Genomic DNA, 18,134 nt, shown 5'->3' on the forward strand with positions numbered 1-18,134 from the left:
AAAGTGCTTTGTCTGGGGTAAATTCAATACAACACATTTTCAAGCATAGTGGTGGCTGCATCATGTTATGGGTATGCTCGTAATCATTAAGGAATGGGAAGTTTTTCAGAATAAAAAAAAAAAACGTAATGTTGTTTCTTTCTCTGTTCTATGCGACCGCCGACAGAAGGGGATGCAGTCCAGAGGATGGTTGCGTCCAGGAGCATGGTTGCGTCCAGGAGCATGGTTGCGTCCAGGAGCATGGTTGCGTCCAGAAGCATGGTTGCGTCCAGGAGCATGGTTGCGTCCAGGAGCATGGGGTAATGTAGTTTTATAAGATTTTTGGGAAACAAAATGGATGGAGGTCGACTAGAGGAAACAGCAGAGGGAGCACTCCTCTATCCACATCGACGGGACAGTAGTGGAGAGGGTAGAAAGTTTTAAGTTCCTCGGCGTACACATCACAGACAAACTGAAATGGTCCAACCACACAGACAGCGTGGTGAAGAAGGCGCAGCAGCGCCTCTTCAACCTCAGGAGGCTGAAGAAATTCGGCTTGTCACCAAAAACACAAACTTTTACAGATGCACAATCGAGAGCATCCTGTCAGGCTGTATCACCGCCTGGTACGGCAACTGCTCCATCCATAACCGTAAGACTCTCCAGAGGGTAGTGAGGTCTGCACAACGCATCACTGGGGGCAAACTACCTGCCCTCCAGGACACCTACACCACCCAATGTCACAGGAAGGCCAAAAAGATCATCAAGGACAACAACCACCCGATTCATTGCCTGTTCACCTCGCTATCCAGAAGGCAAGGTCAGTAGAGGTGCGTCAAAGCAGGGACCGAGAGACTGAAAAACAGCTTCTATCTCAAGGCCATCAGACTGTTAAACAGCCATCACTAACATTGATTGGCTGCTGCCAACATACTGACAACTCCAACCACTTTAATAATGGAAAAATGTATGTAATAAATGTATCATTAGCCACTTTAAACAATGCCACTTCATATGTTTACATTCCCTACATTAGTCATCTCATATGTATATACTGTACTCTATACCATCTACTGCATCTTGATGTAATGTATCACTAGCTACTTTAAACAATGGCACTTTTATATGTTTACATATCCTATATTACTCATCTCATATGTATATATTGTACTCTATACCATCCACTGCATCTTGCCTATGCCGTTCTATACCATCACTCATTAAAAAAAAAAATTTGTACATATTCTTATTCATTCCTTTACACTTGTGTGTATAAGGTAATATTTGCGAAATTGTTAGGTTAGATTACTCATTGGATAATGACGTGTAATGACGAAAGGGGATGCAATGTTTGATTCTGTTGGCATGAGTGAAGTTGGTAGGAATGACTGGATGATGGTAATAAAGAAGAATGGAACAAAAATATCTACATTTGGAAATCAACAGAAGTTTCTGGTTGGAGTATGTTTTATGAATGTTTACTCGGAAGACCAGTTTGTGGTTATAAAGGTGCTGAAGGACGAATTGGGAAAGGTTGAGTCGGTCAGAGTGACCAGGAGCAGTATCATAGTCTGTTAAACAGCAACACAGAGATGCTGCTGCCTACATACAGACTTGAAATTGGCCACTCTAACAAAGTATCCATTATAACAACCTACACCTCAGACAGACTTTGATCTCTGGTTGACAAACCAGAGGCTTTCTGTCGACTGACTATCCAGCAGACGGACCGGCGACCACAGAGAGGGACAACAAAGGCATACACTCGTAAATATGTAAATTGACATTTATTTTCAAATGAGCGGTTGTTCATGTTAAAATTATAGGCATTTCCATGAGTGTAGTGTAGTCAACTCTATGTACTTGAATCCACTCTGTTTCCTGCTCTTGAGCAGCTTTCCTTTGTCTACCAAGCCGTCATATCGGTTTTGTCCGCTAGGGACTTTTTCTTTGTTTTATGTAGTAACCAATGTATGACCTATTGTGTGTGTGTTTATGTAAATCTGTGATTGATTAAGTTAGTTAGTAAAACAATTATTAAGCCAATTTGTATATCGCTGATTCATGACTCTATGCTAGGGTTCGTGCAGATATCCAAGGGTTTGCGACGTTCAGTAATGACACTGATGAGGTAAAATTCATTAATAAGATAAGAAAATATCTGAAGAGTTATATTTTGGGAAATTGACACTTTATAAACAATATTTTCCATGGTACCTCGACTTCCTAGTTAATTAAAGTTACATGATTAGTTTAATTGCGTAATTAAATTACACATAGATAATTGTTTTGATAATATACAGTCTTCACATTTAATGATAGTCAACGCTACGGCACTTGTTAGATATTGCTGCACTGTCGGAACTAGAAGCACAAGCATTTTGCTACACTCGCAATAACATCTGCTAACCATGTGTATGTGACCAATAAAATTTGATTTGATTTAGGTGATTACATGAGTATGGAAAAAGCAAAAGGAGATAGCTATGTGGCTTTAAAAACTTTGAAAGTACTAAAGTTATGATTTTCAGATTAGGGCCCTGAAGAAAGATGCCATCTCTGGCGTTGATATGGAGGAGTCACGTTTTAGGGACAACATGCCGGGAATAGCTGGGGCATGTCGATTAACCCGTACTGTGACTGGAAAGGAGGAAAGGCTTTCTGTACTGTTGATGTTGAGTCTCTCCCGACCCATGTAAAGCTGGGTACAGTATATGAGATATGCGGTCCAAGCATATGTACAAAAAAACCCTACAATGTCATAAATGGCCACATGTCAAGTATTTGCAGATGGAATACGTGTTGAAGAGGATGCACAATGCTGCAATTGTGATGGGAATCACGTTCCAGAGTTCAACCCATGCCATGTTAGGGGGAAGGTCAAAGTAACGACGAGGATCAAACTCATTTCAAATTGAGGAGACTGGATATCATTGTGAAAGCGGCAAAAAAATGCAATAAATGTTCAAGAGAAAAAAAGGGAACTGTATTATTTTATATTTGCGGGTTAATCTATCACATATAGTCTGGCTGACGGGTTATTAGCAGTTGTGAGAGGGTGCGGGTGAACTAACACCTGACCCACGCATTTTGTGTGTGTGTTTGTATATGTGTGTCTTCATGTACAGTATGTGTGCATGGTATAGCGCTGACCTGAACCGATGACCTTGCGGGTGCGCAGGAAGCTGATGGCCAGTCTCATGATGGAGGCTTTGTCCAGGTGGGAGCTGACGCTGTCTGGGAGGGGCAGCTGATTGGCCAGCTCGTAAAACACCTCCGTCTCCTTACTACGACGACAGCGTGCCGCGTCACGAGACCTCTCCTTACGCCGCTCCGAACTGTTCCTTGACAGGAAGAGAAGTCAGGTCAGGTGGAGAGGTCTTAGGTCAGATGAGCTATTGGCTACAGGTAGATTGTTTATATCAAACATTGTTGAGTCAATTCCATTTCAATTCCAGGGAATTGAAGGTAGACCATATTCCAATTCTAAATGTTTCTTATTGAAAAGTTCTGAAGATAGAATTAGAATTTCAGTGTACTTCATGAATTGACTGGAATGGTAAGGACCCCAACCCTGAACCTAACACTCTTGAATAATGTATTGTTTATTTGTGTTATTTCTCTCAGGACCAGCACCAATCACCTGTGCTGAAGAATGGAAAGGACCATAACCCTGAACCCAACACTCTTGAATAATGTATTGTTTCTTTGTGTTATTTCTCTCAGGACCAGCACCAATCACGTGAAATGAAGACAGTGAGTGGACTCAAACAGGAAAACATGTATAGGATATAATCATTGAGCTCAGCAACAAAAGAGACTCAAGACTGTGTCTGTGTCTCAACTTCTTTACTAACTACTTCTTTACTAATCTTAATATAGGCCACTAGTCTTTCCATATCTTAATATAGTCATCTAGTCTTTCGAAATCTTAATATAGTCCACTAGTCTTCCATATCTTAATATAGTCCTCTAGTCTTTCTACATCTTAAGAAAGTCTTCTAGTATTCCAAAATCTTAATATATTCCTCTAGTCTTTCCATATCTTAATATCGTCCTCTAATATTCCAACATCTTAATATAGTCCTCTAGTCTTTCTAAATCTTAATATAGTCCACTAGTGTTTCTAAATCTTAATATAGTCCACTAGTCTTTCTAAATCTTAATATAGTCCACTAGTCTTCCCATATCTTAACATAGTTCACTAGTGTTTCTACATCTTAATATAGTCCACTAATCTTTCTACATCTTAATATAGTCCACTACTCTTAACATATCTTAAAATAGTCATGTAGTCTTTCCATATCTTAATATAGTCCTCCAGTGTTTCTACATCTAGTATAGTTCTCTAGTCTTTCCATATCTTAACATAGTTCACTAGTGTTTCTACATCTTAATATAGTCCTCTAGTCTTTCTACATCTTAATATAGTCCTCCAGTGTTTCTACATCTAGTATAGTTCTCTAGTCTTTCCATATCTTAATATAGTCCTCTAGTCTTTCTACATCTTAATATAGTCCTCTAGTCTTTACATATCTTAATATAGTCCTCTAGTCTTTCTACATCTTAATATAGTCCACTAGTCTTTACATATCTTAATATAGTCCTCTAGTCTTTCTACATCTTAATATAGTCCACTAGTCTTTACATATCTTAATAGAGTCCACTAGTCTTTCAAAAGCTTAACATAATCCACTAGTCATTCCATATGTTAATATGGTTCTCTATTTTTTCTTCATCTTAATATTGTCCACTAGTCTTTCCACATCTTTATATCGTCCTCTATCCTTTCTACATCTTAAAATAGTCCACTCGTCTTTCAATATCTTAAAATAGTCCACGTCTTTCCACATCTTACTATATCCCTCTAGTCTTTCTACACGCTAATATAGTCCACTAATCTACCTACATCTTAATGTAGTCCACTAGTCATTCCATATCTTAAAATAGTCCAATCGTCTTTCAAAATCTTAAAAAAGTCCATCAAGTCTTTCCAGATCTTAAAAAGTCCCACAAGTCTTTCCATATCTTAATATATTCCACTAGTCTTTCCTTATTTTAATATAGTCCACTAGTCTTATCTTAATATAGTGCACTAGTCTTTCAACAGCTTAATATAGTCCACTAGTCTTTCCATATGTTAATATAGTTCTATATTCTTTCTACATCTTAATATAGTCCACTAGTCTTTCAACATCTTAATTTGGTCCAATAGGATTTCTACATCTTAACATAGTCCGTGGTCTCCAACTGCTCCTAAACACAAGTAAAACTAAATGCATGCTCTTCAACCGATCGCTGCCTGCACCTGCCCGCCCATCCAGCATAACTTCTCTGGACGGTTCTAACTTAGAATTACAAATACCTAGGTGTCTGGTTAGACTGTAAACTCTCCTTCCAGACTCACATCAATCATCTCCAATCCAAAGTGAAATCTAGAATTGGCTTCCTATTTCGCAACAAAGCATCCTTCACTCATGCTGCCAAACATACCCTCGTAAAACTGACCATCCTACCAATCCTCGACTTCGGCGATGTCATTTACAAAATAGCCTCCAATACCCTACTCAACAAGCTGGATGCAGTCTATCACAGTGCCATCCGTTTTGTCACCAAAGCCCCATATACAACCCACCACTGCGACCTGTATGCTCTCGTTGGCTGGCCTTCACTTCATAATCGTCGCCAAACACATTGGCTCCAGGTCATCTACAAGACCCTGCTAGGTAAAGTCCCCCCTTATCTCCGCTCACTGGTCACCATAGCAGCACCCACCTGTAGCACGCGCTCCAGCAGGTATATCTCTCTGGTCACCCCTAAAGCCAACTCCTCCTTTGGTCGTCTCTCCTTCCAGTTCTCAGCTGCCAATGACTGGAACGAACTACAAAAATCTCTAAAACTGGAAACACTTATCTCCCTCACTAGCTTTAAGCACCAGCTGTCAGAGCAGCTCACAGATCTCTGCACCTGTACATAGCCCATCTTTAATTGAGCCCAAACTACTACCTTTTCCCCTACTGTATTTATTTATTTTATTTATTTTTGCTCCTTTGCACCATATTATTTATATTTTAACTTTTAACTTTCTTCAAACTACAAATCTACCATTCCAGTGTTTTTCTTGCTATACTTTATTTACTTTGCCACCATGGCATTTTTTTGCCTTTACCTCCATTATCTCACATCATTTGCTCACATTGTATATAGTCTTATTTTTTTCTACTGCATCATTGATTGTATGTTGTTTTACTCCATGTGTAACTCTGTGTTTTTGTATGTTGTCGAACTGCTTTGCTTTATCTTGGCCAGGTCGCAATTGTAAATGAGAACTTGTTCTCAACTTGCCTACCTGGTTAAATAAAGGTGAAATAAAATAAATAAAAATAAATAAATAGTCTTTCCATATCTTAATATAGTCCTCTAGTCTTTCTAAATCTTAATATAGTCCTCTAGTCTTTCTAAATCTTAATATAGTCCACTAGTCTTTCCATATCTTAATATAGTCCACTAGTCTTTCCATATCTTAATATAGTCCACTAGTCTTTCTAAATCTTAATATAGTCCTCTAGTCTTTCCATATTTTAATATAGTCCACTAGTCTTTCCATATCTTAATATAGTCCTCTAGTCTTTCTAAATCTTAATATAGTCCTCTAGTCTTTCTAAATCTTAATATAGTCCACTAGTCTTTCTACATCTAAATATAGTCCTCTAGTCTTTCCATATCTTAATACAGTCCACTAGTCTTTCCATATCTTAATACAGTCCACTAGTCTTTCTACATCTAAATATAGTCCTCTAGTCTTTCTAAATCTTAATATAGTCCACTAGTCTTTCTACATCTAAATATAGTCCACTAGTCTTTCTACATCTAAATATAGTCCTCTAGTCTTTCCATATCTTAATACAGTCCACTAGTCTTTCCACATCTTAATATAGTTATTTTGTCATTTGTTAATCCTGTCCCTCAGTTCTGTACACAATCTCTGCTGGTTCTCATTTCCATCTACAATTGTGACAGACTGCAGATGTGATCATTGGGAACAGTGATGCTTAACTGACTTTTACTCACAATGCTGTGAGACCAAGTGAAACAGAGGCAGTGAGGGGAAAGAGAGAGAGAGGGTAAAAACAGTTGCTAAAGATGCATCCAATTGCTGAACCCACTTCCTCTGTCTCAATAGTTTCCGTCAAGGAAAGCAGGTCAGTGCCCAAACATTGTCACCACAAGCTTCTTAGCTTTTCAAACACACACACACACACACACACACATACACATTCACTCTCTCTCTCTCTTTCTAGGACACAGACTATTTCTCATGAAAAGACAAAAGATTATTAGAGGCATTGTGCATACCAGAACATTCTCTTCTGACATCCCACCAAGACATAACTTTCTTCGCTACCACTCACAGATGGATTGGATTGAGAGGTTTTTGGTGAGCAGAGAACACAGACAGACTCTTTAGTAGTCCGTCATATGATAGGATTAGTGTCTTACACCTGAATAGAGCTTAGACTGAGTCCCACTCTCAGCCAACACACACACTGATCGAGAGAAAAAGAGAAATGGTGGGGTGAGTCAGAGAGCACAGCAAACTATGAGGGACAGGGAATCCTGTTGGTGGTAGACCAACACAGAAGTGTACAGAGTTACAAAAACTGAGACACACAGACAAAACTGATGGTGTACTTTAGGCTACATCAACATATTCCAACACCAGAAAACTCAGCTACAGATATAGCACAGGTACCAATTAAACTTTCCTTCCAAAACAACCATTTGATTACAGAGCAACTTCAAAATAGCTGACTAACAATGCTGGTTGAGCACCCTTACTGTGAGATGCATGGATCAAACCACTGCGGTTTAAAAGCATAAAACATTTCAAATGGCATTCTTCAGGTCAAACAATGACAAAGCGGTCAGCTTTTTGGGTAAACAGCTGAGGGATGGGGCTGGAGTAAAGTAACCACTCTCAAATTCATAGACGGGGCTATGGATGTAGAAATCTCAGAAAAAAATATACACACTGTTTCAAAACCACAGGCAAATACAGAGTTAATACGCCACATGACCAAAAGTATATGGACACCTGCTCGTCATAATTCTCATTCCAACCTCCACTCTTCTGGGAAGCCTTTCCACTAGATTTTTATGATAACATAGCTACAGCATTTCACTTTAAAGTGTGTATACTATTGCTTACTAGGTGTGTCCAATCAATTTTAACCACTCCCCCTTCAAATTAGGGTTAATTGGAAAAGCTGTTAAACAGAGAACATTGTATTATTTCTTTGTACACCCTGATGAAGGCCATATAGCCGAAACGCGTTGGTTTTTTATAAACATTGTTTCTATTGAACATGCCATACTAATAAAGGCATTTTAATCAATTATATGAAGAGTGCCTTGGTCCTCCTTTCTTTTTGAAGACCTTTCCACTAGATGTTGGAACATTGCTGCGAGGACTTGCTTCAATTCAGCAACAAAAGCATTAGTGAGGTCGGACACTGATGTTGGGCGATTAGGCCTGGCATGCAGTCAGCGTTCCAATTCATCCCAAAGGTGTTCGATGGGGTTGAGGTCAGGGCTCTGTGCAGGTCAGTCAAGTTCTTCCACACCGATCTCTACAAACCATTTCTGTATCGACCTCGCTTTGTGCACGGGGGCATTGCCATGCTGAAACAGGAAAGGGCCTTTCCCCTTACTGTTGCCACAAAGTTGGAAGCACATAATCATCTAGAATGTCTTGTATGTCTTGTATGTTGTAGCATTAATATTTCCCTTCACGGGAACTAAGGGGCCAAGCCCGAACAATTACAAACGGCCCCAGACCATTATTCCCCCTCCACCAAACTTTACATTTGGCACTATGCATTGGGGCAGATAGCGTTCTCCTGGCATCCGCCAAACACAGATTCGTCCATCGGACTGCTAGATGGTGAAGCTTGGTATTGCGCATGTTGATCTTAGGCTCGTGTGCAGCTGATCGGCCATAGAAACCCATTTCTTGAAGCTCCTGATGAACCATTCTTGTGCTGACGTCGCTTCCAGAGGCTGTTTGGAACTCGGTAGTGAGTGTTGCAACCGAGGACAGATGATTTTTACACGCTACGTGCTTTAGAACTCGGTGGTCCCATTCTGTGATTTTATGTGGCCTACCACTTCGTGGCTGAGCCATTGTTGCTCCAAGACGTTTCCAATAACACACTAACAGCACTTACAGTTGACAGGGGCAGCTCTAGTAGGGCAGAATTTTGACGAACTGACTTGTTGGAAAGGTAGCATCCTATGACGGTGCCACATTGAAAGTCACTGAGCTCTTCAGTAAGGCCATTCTACTGCCAATGTTTATCTATAGAGATTGCATGACTTTGCGCGTGATTTTATACACTTGTCAGCAACGTCTGTGGCTGAAATAGCCGAATGCAGTCATTTGAAAGGGTGTGCACATACTTTTGTGTGTATATATATATATATATATATATATATATATATATATATATATATATACACACACAAAAGTATATCCCCATTCCAGTGAGCACAGAGTAAATATATATCCCCATTCCAGTGAGAACAGAGTTAATATATCCCCATTCCAGTGATCAAACAGTTAATGTATTCCCATTCCAAGGAGCACAGAATTAATTTATCCCATTTCAGTTAAAAAAAGAGTTAATATATCCCCATCTCAGTGAACAAAAAGTTAATATATCCCCAATTCCAGTGAACAAAGAGTTAATATATCTCCATTCCAGTGAGCACAGAGTTAATATATCCCTATTCCAGTGATCAAAAAGTTTATATATTCCCATTCCAAGGAGCACAGAGTTAATTTATCCTCATTCCAGTTAAAAAAAGAGTTAATATATCCCCATCTCAGTGAACAAGAAGTTAATATATTCCCATGCAAGTGAACAAAGAGTTAATACATCCCCATTCCAGTGAGCAAGAAGTTAATATATCCCCATTCGAGTGAGCACAGAGTTAATTTATCCCCATTCCAGTGAACACAGTACTGGCTGATACAATAGTACTGGAATGTACTTCCTTCCTCATTCCAGTTAAAAAAATTGTTAATATATCCCCATTTCAGTGAACAAGAAGTTAATATATCCCCATTCCAGTGAACAAAAAGTTAATATATCCCCATTTCAGTGAACAAAAAGTTAATATATCCCCATTCCAGTGAGCACAGAGTTAATTTATCCCCATTCCAGTGAACACAGTACTGGCTGATACAATAGTACTGGAATGTACTTCCTTCCTCATTCCAGTTAAAAAAAATTGTTAATATATCCCCATTTCAGTGAACAAGAAGTTAATATATCCCCATTCCAGTGAACAAAAAGTTAATATATTCCCAATTCAGTGAACAAAAAGTGAATATATCTCCATTTCAGTGAAAAAAAAGTTAATATATCCCCATTCCAGTGAACAAGAAGCTAATATATCCCCATTCCAGTTAACAAACAGTTAATATATCCCCATTCCAGTGAGCACAGAGTTAATTTATCCCCATTCCAGTGAACACAGTACTGGCTGATATAATAGTACTGGAATGTACTTCCTCCCTTGTTTTTTTGTTGTTGTTTATAAACTCTAACTCCTGACCTCTGATCTCTTCTGAATTCACAATATAATTCCAAACTAGCTCAGAACCACATATATGAGTGGCAGTGTGTATTGAAGCACATCCAAAAATAACACTGTATGCAGAACCCAAGCCTTGGTTTAAAAAAGAGAAAGGGTTGAGTCTGACAAAAGAGGAGAAGAGGCTGCCAAACAGCTACAATTACACTAAACCACAAAATAAAGTGTGAGTTAAGATGGGGTGGTTATTCAAGATAAGGTGAAAGTACTGCGGGATAAAGAAAGAGTATACAGTCTTGTAAGTGATGGTTAGAGGATGTAATCAGCTTTGTTTCCTTTGACTCAAAGTCAGGGCCTTGGAGTGTTGTCTGCCCAGGCAGGGATGTGGTTTGTGGGCAGTTCTATTGGGGCATGGCGTGTGGCACAAGGAGGGTGAACTCTGTGTGCCCTGTGCCCTGGTACACCACAGCTAAAGTACACACACACACACACAGAGTAAAATATGTTGTATGTTCAGCGGTTAGAGGTTTGACTTTCTGTGACTTTTAAAATCCACAAGATAAGAGTATGAATAAACTACCAAGACAAACATTGAATAAAATAGCAAACTTGCTGAAAACTAAACAAAGCAAAATAATCCTTCATTCTGATTTCAAGTTTTATTCAATCAGTTCACTCAGTGTATTATTTATTTGGTTTCCATTCTGATTTCAAGTTTTATTCAATCAGTTCACTCAGTGTATTATTTATTTGGTTTCCTTTCTTTCAGTCACTCGATATAACATACTATGGGGAGTATAATCTTAAATCACCCGAAGAAAACTGAAATCAAAGCCAAAGGGCCAATAGTTGCCGAGCTTGCCCCACCTTCCCCACCTTTATGGCTATAATACCAGGGCTCGCATTCATTTCCTCAATTCTTCGCTCTTCAGCTCGTCTGAAGGAATAACGTATCACGCAATTTTCAAACTTTTCAAGCACACAAAGATTACCAGATACTGCTCAAACTTAGATGTCTGTTAGTGGGGAGAGAGTACGCGTCCCCCTAGATGTTGCGAATGTTGGGTCTTGGTATCAATTTTTGTGTTTGCTAAGAGCTAACTACTTTATGCTCTGCGTGTGGAGCCAGTGCTTCCTTTCTTGATGGCCAGTGGTAAAAGTTAGTTATAACAAGGCTAACTAGCAGAGGTTGAATCCAACCATGCCCTTGAGCATGTGGTTTCACAACTAAACTTAAAGATACTCATGAGTGCTGTCCTGTTTGCCTCAGGTTGAAAGATGCTCAGGAGGCTTTGGCTCTGACCAGTTCGTGCAACCATTGTCTCCAGAGTTCAATTCCGTTGGGTATCGGGCTGACTTTAGGAGAAATATTGGGGCTGCTGGCAAAGGGTCTTCTGGTGAAGTGACCTTGGGAATGGGGTTGTCTGAGGTAAAGAGCGGTGTTCAGAGTTGATAGTGATGTCATCCCAGCCGAGTGAGGCTCATTCCAGTTTCTCTGGCAGTGTTCAGATTCCCGGGGATGCTGTACTATCCCTGGTTGGCTCTGGAGGGTTTTCAGAATGTGAATCGGATGACATCATTCTGGGACCGCCTAAAGCCACAACTTTGGATTCGGCGGGGGAGAGTGAACCATTGGGGATTAATGCGCCTTTGATGGGGCTGTGTCATAGTGCGGCAGATCACCTGGCGATGGATTGGTCGTCTTATCCCCTGCAGCGGAGTTCCTCAGGTTTGAACATACTACCTCAAATCAGCCTGACTAACCGGTGTCTGTATGTAGCCTCGCTACTTTTATAGCCTCACTACTGTATATAGCCTGTCTTTTTACTGTTGTTTTATTTCTTTACTTACCTATTGTTCACCTTATACCTTTTTTGCATAATTGGTTAGAGTCTGTAAGTAAGCATTTCACTGTAAGGTCTACACCTGTTGTATTCAGCGCACGTGGCAAATAAACTTTGATTTGATTTGGGTGAAAGTATTTATCTCCTGTCCCTGCAGCAGAGTTCCTCCAGGTTTGGGGGAAGGTATTTATCTCCTGTCCCTGCAGCGGTGAAGTGTCGCTTACCCCTGTTTAAAGGTTTTGCAAATGAGCTAAAGGCGACCTGGGATTCCCCTCACTTAGCCAGCCTGGTGCTAGTAGGTTATGGTGAGTTCAAGAATGTAGATGGTATGGAGGAGATGGGGATTGTTTGCACAACGCTGATGAATAGAATGGTGGCGAATTACTTAGCTTCAGAGGCTAACAAAGGGGCTAATCCTAGCAGGGTTCTTCCGAATAAACAGTGCCGGTTCTCAGCGGATCTGCTGGACAAGGTGTACCAGGCTGAGGGTGTGGGGGCCCAGTCGTTGAATGTGGTCACAATGCTGCAGATCTATCATATTGATTTGTTGCAGGATCTGAATAAGACCGTGGAGGTGGTCCAGTTTCAGAGCTTCTCTATGAAATCTCTGCTACGGCTGATTTTGTGCTGCTTCTGTCCCACTGTATTCTCCTGGCTGTGGGGAAACATACGGCTTAACTGCACCTCTGGCTGCCATTGTCCCTGATTCCTGTGTTGGACAGACGAGTGTATTTGGATGAGCCAGTAACTCCAACAAGTTTGTTTGGGTCGGCTATGGAGTTCTTCCATTTTGATTTCTATGCATATGGACGCTTTCACCATTGCCATCAGTTGCTCAAGGTATCCCCATCATGCCTAAGGGTGTTGACTCCTTGGAGGGACCCACGACTGCTGTTGCTGGGAGTTCTCATGGGCTGGGTAGTGTCCTGCAGAGTGATCATGACAGACGCATCTTTACTGAGATGGGAGCGCTGTGTGTGGGATACTCGGAAAGAGGGATTTGGTCAACAGCGCAAAGGACAGCATGTGTTGCTAAGATCCGACAACAGGACGATGGTGGCGTACATCCAGAGTCAGGAAGGACATGGCCTCTCTTTCCTAAACCTGGCCCGTTATCTGTTTGTATGGAGCTGATCTCATTTCCTGCCGCTCAGGGTGACATACCTTTCCGGATCTATCAACGTGGGTGCGGAACTACTTTCCGGTGGGAAACAAATGATAGTCCCACTGAGTGCAAACCAGATGGGATGGCGTAAAGCTGCAGAATGTTGTGGTAGCCATGCTGGTTAAGTGTGCCTTGAATTCAAAATAAATCTCAGACCGTGTCACCAGCAAAGCACCCCACACCATCACACCTCCTCCTCCATGCTTCACGGTGGGAACCACACATGCGGAGATCATCCGTTCACCTACTCTGCGTCTCACAAAAATGTCAAATTTGCACTCATCAAACCAAAGGACCGATTTCCACCGGTCTAATGTCCATTGCTTGTGTTTCTTGGCCCAAGAAAGTATCTTCTTCTTACTGGTGTCCCTTAGTAGTGGTTTCTTTGCAGCAATTAAACCACGAAGGCCTGATTTACACAGTCTCCTCTAAACAGTTGCTATTGAGATGTGTCTGTTACTTGAACTCTGTGAAGCATTTATTTGGCCTGCAATTTCTGAGGCTGGTAACTCAAATGAACGTATCCTCTGCAGCAGAGGCGAGTCTGGTTCTACCTTTCCTGTGGCGGTCCCTATGAGAGCCAGTTTCATCATAGCACTTCATGCTTTTTGCAACTGCCCTTGAAGAAACTTTCAAAGTTCTTGACATTTTCCGGATTGACTGACCTCCCATGTCTTAAAGTAATGATGGACTGTCATTTTTCTTTGCTTATTTGAGCTGTTTTTGCCATAATATACATTTTTTTATTTAATTAAAACTTCTTAGGGTTAGGCCCCTTGTTTCTCAATTCCTGCCTGAATCACATGCCCAAAGTAAACTGCCTGTTGCTCAGGCCCTGAAGCCAGGATATGCATGTAATTGGTACCATTGGAAAGAAAACACTTTGACGTTTGTAGAAAAATGTTAAAATAAATGTAGGAGAATATAACAATAGATATGGTAGGAGAAAATCCAAAGAAAAACCAACTGGATTTCTTTGTTTTTGAGAGACCATCCCCTTGCAATGGCAAGTGTAAGTATAAAGTATAAAATTAGCTCCCTGGATGCAATTCCTATGGCTTCCACAGGGTGTCAGCAGTCTATGTTCAAGGTTTCAGGCTTGAAACGTCAAAAACAGATAAGAAATCACAGTTTTAGTAGAAGGACACAGTCTTGGAAATGTGTGTTTGCGCGCACCATGAAGACAGGACGCACCTGCTAAAATCGGTTTCCTATTGAACATACTTTTTCTGTAAGAAATATTATTCTTTGATTACATTTTAGGGTATCTGAGGAGTAAATAGAAATGCAATTTCACTTGTTGAAACAAATTTAGGGGTAGATTTTCTAATTCCTTTCTATGCATGTTGAATGAGAGGATTACTCAAGTCGATGGCGCCAACTAAACTGACTTTTTTGGTATATAAAGAAGGATTTTATCTAACAAAACAACACTTCATGTTACAGCTGGGACCCTTTGGATGACAAATCAAAGGACGATTTTCAAAAAGAAATTGAATATTTAATTGCCATTTGTTATGAAACCTGTGCCGGTGGAAAAATACTTTGATGTGGGGCGCCGTCCTCAAACAATCGCATGGCAATCGTTGTGATAGCTACTGTAAGTTGGACATTGCAGTTAGATTAACAGGAATTGAAGCTTTCAATCGATATAGGACACTTATAAGTACCTAAATGTTTAATATCCATAATTTTTCTGATTATTGATTTGAATTGCGCGCCCTCCAGTTTCACCAGGTAGGCCAGTTGAGAACAAGTTCTCATTTACAACTACGACCTGGCCAAGATAAAGCAACGCAGTGCAACACAAACAACACAGAGGTACACATGGGATAAACAAACATACAGTCAATAACACAATAGCAAAATCTATACACAGTGTGTGCAAATGAGGTAAGGGAGGTAAAGCAATAAATAAATACAATTTAGCAATTAAACACTGGAGTGATAGATGTGCAGAAGATGATTGTGCAAGTAAAGATACTGGGGTGCAAAGGAGCAAAAAAATAAATAACAATATGGGTATGAGGTAGTTGGGTGGGCTATTTACAGATAGGCTGTGTACAGGTGCAATGATCGGTAAGCTGCTCTGACAGCTGATGCTTAAAGTTAGTGAGGGAGATATGAGTCTCCAGCTTCAGTGATTTTTGCAATTCATTCCAGTCATTGGCAGCAGAGAACTGGAAGGAAAGGCGGCCAAAGGAGGAGTTGGCTTTGGGGATGACCAGTGAAATATACCTGCTGGAGCGCGTGCTACAGGTAGGTGCTGCTATGGTGACCAATGAGCTGAGATAAGGCGGGGGTTTACCTAGCAGAGACTTATAGATGACCTGGTGTCAGTGGGATTGGCCACGAATATGAAGTGAGGGCCAACCAACGAGAGCAGACAGGTTGCAGTGGTGGGTAGAATATGGGGCTTTGGTGACAAAACGAATGGCATTGTGACAGACTGCATCCAATTTGCTGAGTAGAGTGTTGGAGGCTATTTTGTAAATGACATCGCCAAAGTCAAGGATCGGTATGATAGTCAGTTTTACGAGGGTATGTTTGGCAGCATGGGTGAAGGATGCTTGGTTGCGAAATAGAAAGCTGATTCTAGATTCAATTTTGGATTGGAGATGCTTAATGTGAGTCTGGAAGGAGAGTTTACAGTCTAACCAGACACCTAGGTATTTATAGTTGTCCACATATTCTAAGTCAGAACCGTCCTGAGTAGTGATGTTAGACGGGCCGGCGAGTGCAGGCAGCGATCGGCTGAAGAGCATGAATTTAGTTTTACTTGCATGTAAGAGCAGTTGAAGGCCACGGAAGGAGTGTTGTATGGCATTGAAGCTCGTTTGGAGGTTTGTTAACACACTGTCCAAAGAAGGGCCAGAAGTATACAGAATGGTGTCGTCTGCATAGAGGTGGATCAGAGAATCACCAGCAGAAAGAGTGACATCATTGATGTATACAGAGAAAAGAGTCGGCCCGAGGATGAACCCTGTGGCACCCCAATAAAGACTGCCAGAGGTTTGGACAACAGGCCCTCCGATTTGACACACTGAACTCTATCTGAGAAGAGGTTGGTGAACCAGGCGAGGCAGTCATTTGAGAAACTAAGGCTGTTGAGTCTGCAGATAAGAATGTGGTGAGTCGACAGCCTATGCCAGGTCAATGAAGAAAGCTGCACAGTATTGTCTCTTATCGATGGCAGTTATGATATCGTTTAGGACCTTGAGTGTGGTTGAGGTGCACCCATGACCAGCTCGGAAACCAGATTGCATAGCGGAGTAGGTATGGTGGGATTCGAAATGGTCGGTGATCTGTTTGTTAACTTGGCTTTCGAAGACCTTAGAAAGGCAGGGTAGGATAGATATAGGTCTGTTTTGGTCTAGAGTGTCTCCCCCTTTGAAGAGGGGGGATGACCGCAGCAGCTTTCCAATCTTTAGGGATCTCAGACGATACGAAAGAGAGGTTGAACAGGCTAGTAACAGGGGTTGTAACAATAGCGGGGGATAATTTTAGAAAGAGAGGGTCCAGATTGTCTAGCCCAGCTGATTTGTAGGGTCCAGATTTTACAGCACTTTCAGAACATCAGCTATCTGGATTTGGAAATGGGGGAGGCTTGGGCAAGTTCCTGTGGGGGGTGCAGGGCTGTTGACCAGGGTAGGGGTAGCTAGGTGGAAAACATGGCCAGCCGTAGAAACTTTTTGAATTTATCGATTATCATAGATTTATCCGTGGTGACAGTGTTTCCTAGCCTCAGTGCAGTGGGCAGCTGGGAGGAGGTGCTGTTATTCTCCATGGACTTTACAGTGTCCCAGAAATGTTTGGAGTTTGCGCTACAGGATGCAAATTTCTGTTTGCAAAAACTAGCCTTTGCTTTCCTAACTGCCTTTGTATATTGGTTCCTAACTTCCCTGAAAAGTTGCATATCGTGGGGGCTATTCGAAGCTAATGCAGTATACCACAGGATGTTTTTGTGCTGGTCAAGGGCAGTCAATATGGACTTGGTCTTCTACCAAATAGGGCTATCTTCTGTATACCACCCCTACCTTGTCAATACACAATTGATTGGCTCAAACGCATTAAAAAGGAAAGAAATTCCACAAATGAACTTTTAACAAGGCACCCCTGTTAACTTTTTTAGGATAGGGGGCAGCATTCGGAATTTTGAATGAAAAGCGTGCCCAAAGTAAACTGCCTGCTACTCAGGCCCAGAAGCTAGGATATGCATATAATTGGTAGATTTGGATAGACAATGTCTGTGAGTATAACATCACTTATTTGTCAGGCGAAACCCCGAGGACAAACCATCCAGGAATTTTTTGGGGAGGTGACAGTGTTTCAATTAGGTTTCTATGTGGAGCTAGATTTCTAAGGCACTTGCTTGCAGTTCCTATCGCTTCACCTGGATGTCAACAATCTTTAGAAATTGGTTGGTGTTTTTTTTTTGAGTAATGAAGAAGTATGGCTGTTCAGAACGAGGGTCGAGTCTAGTGTACTGTTGTGGTTGGGGCGCACAACCTGAAAGCTCGCTCCACTTTGTTTTTGTCGGTATTGAA

General features: G+C 41.1%; 1 protein-coding gene across 3 annotated transcripts in view; it reads right to left on the minus strand.

The window, feature by feature from the left end:
- LOC115152824 (endothelial PAS domain-containing protein 1) overlaps window positions 1–18,134 on the minus strand; it is a 112,524-nt gene that overhangs the window by 67,581 nt on the left and 26,809 nt on the right. Inside the window, exon 2 of one of the 3 annotated variants that reach the window (XM_029697673.1) lies at window positions 3,133–3,317. The exons of 1 other annotated variant lie outside the window; for it this stretch is intronic. In XM_029697673.1, the coding sequence (XP_029553533.1) occupies window positions 3,133–3,317 (185 nt within the window). Of the gene's footprint in view, window positions 1–3,132; window positions 3,324–18,134 lie in introns of all 3 variants that reach the window. One more of the 3 variants, XM_029697672.1, reaches the window with a different exon arrangement.

This window comes from Salmo trutta, chromosome 18, assembly GCF_901001165.1.
Source record: "Salmo trutta chromosome 18, fSalTru1.1, whole genome shotgun sequence".
Classification (NCBI taxonomy): Eukaryota; Metazoa; Chordata; class Actinopteri; order Salmoniformes; family Salmonidae; genus Salmo; species Salmo trutta.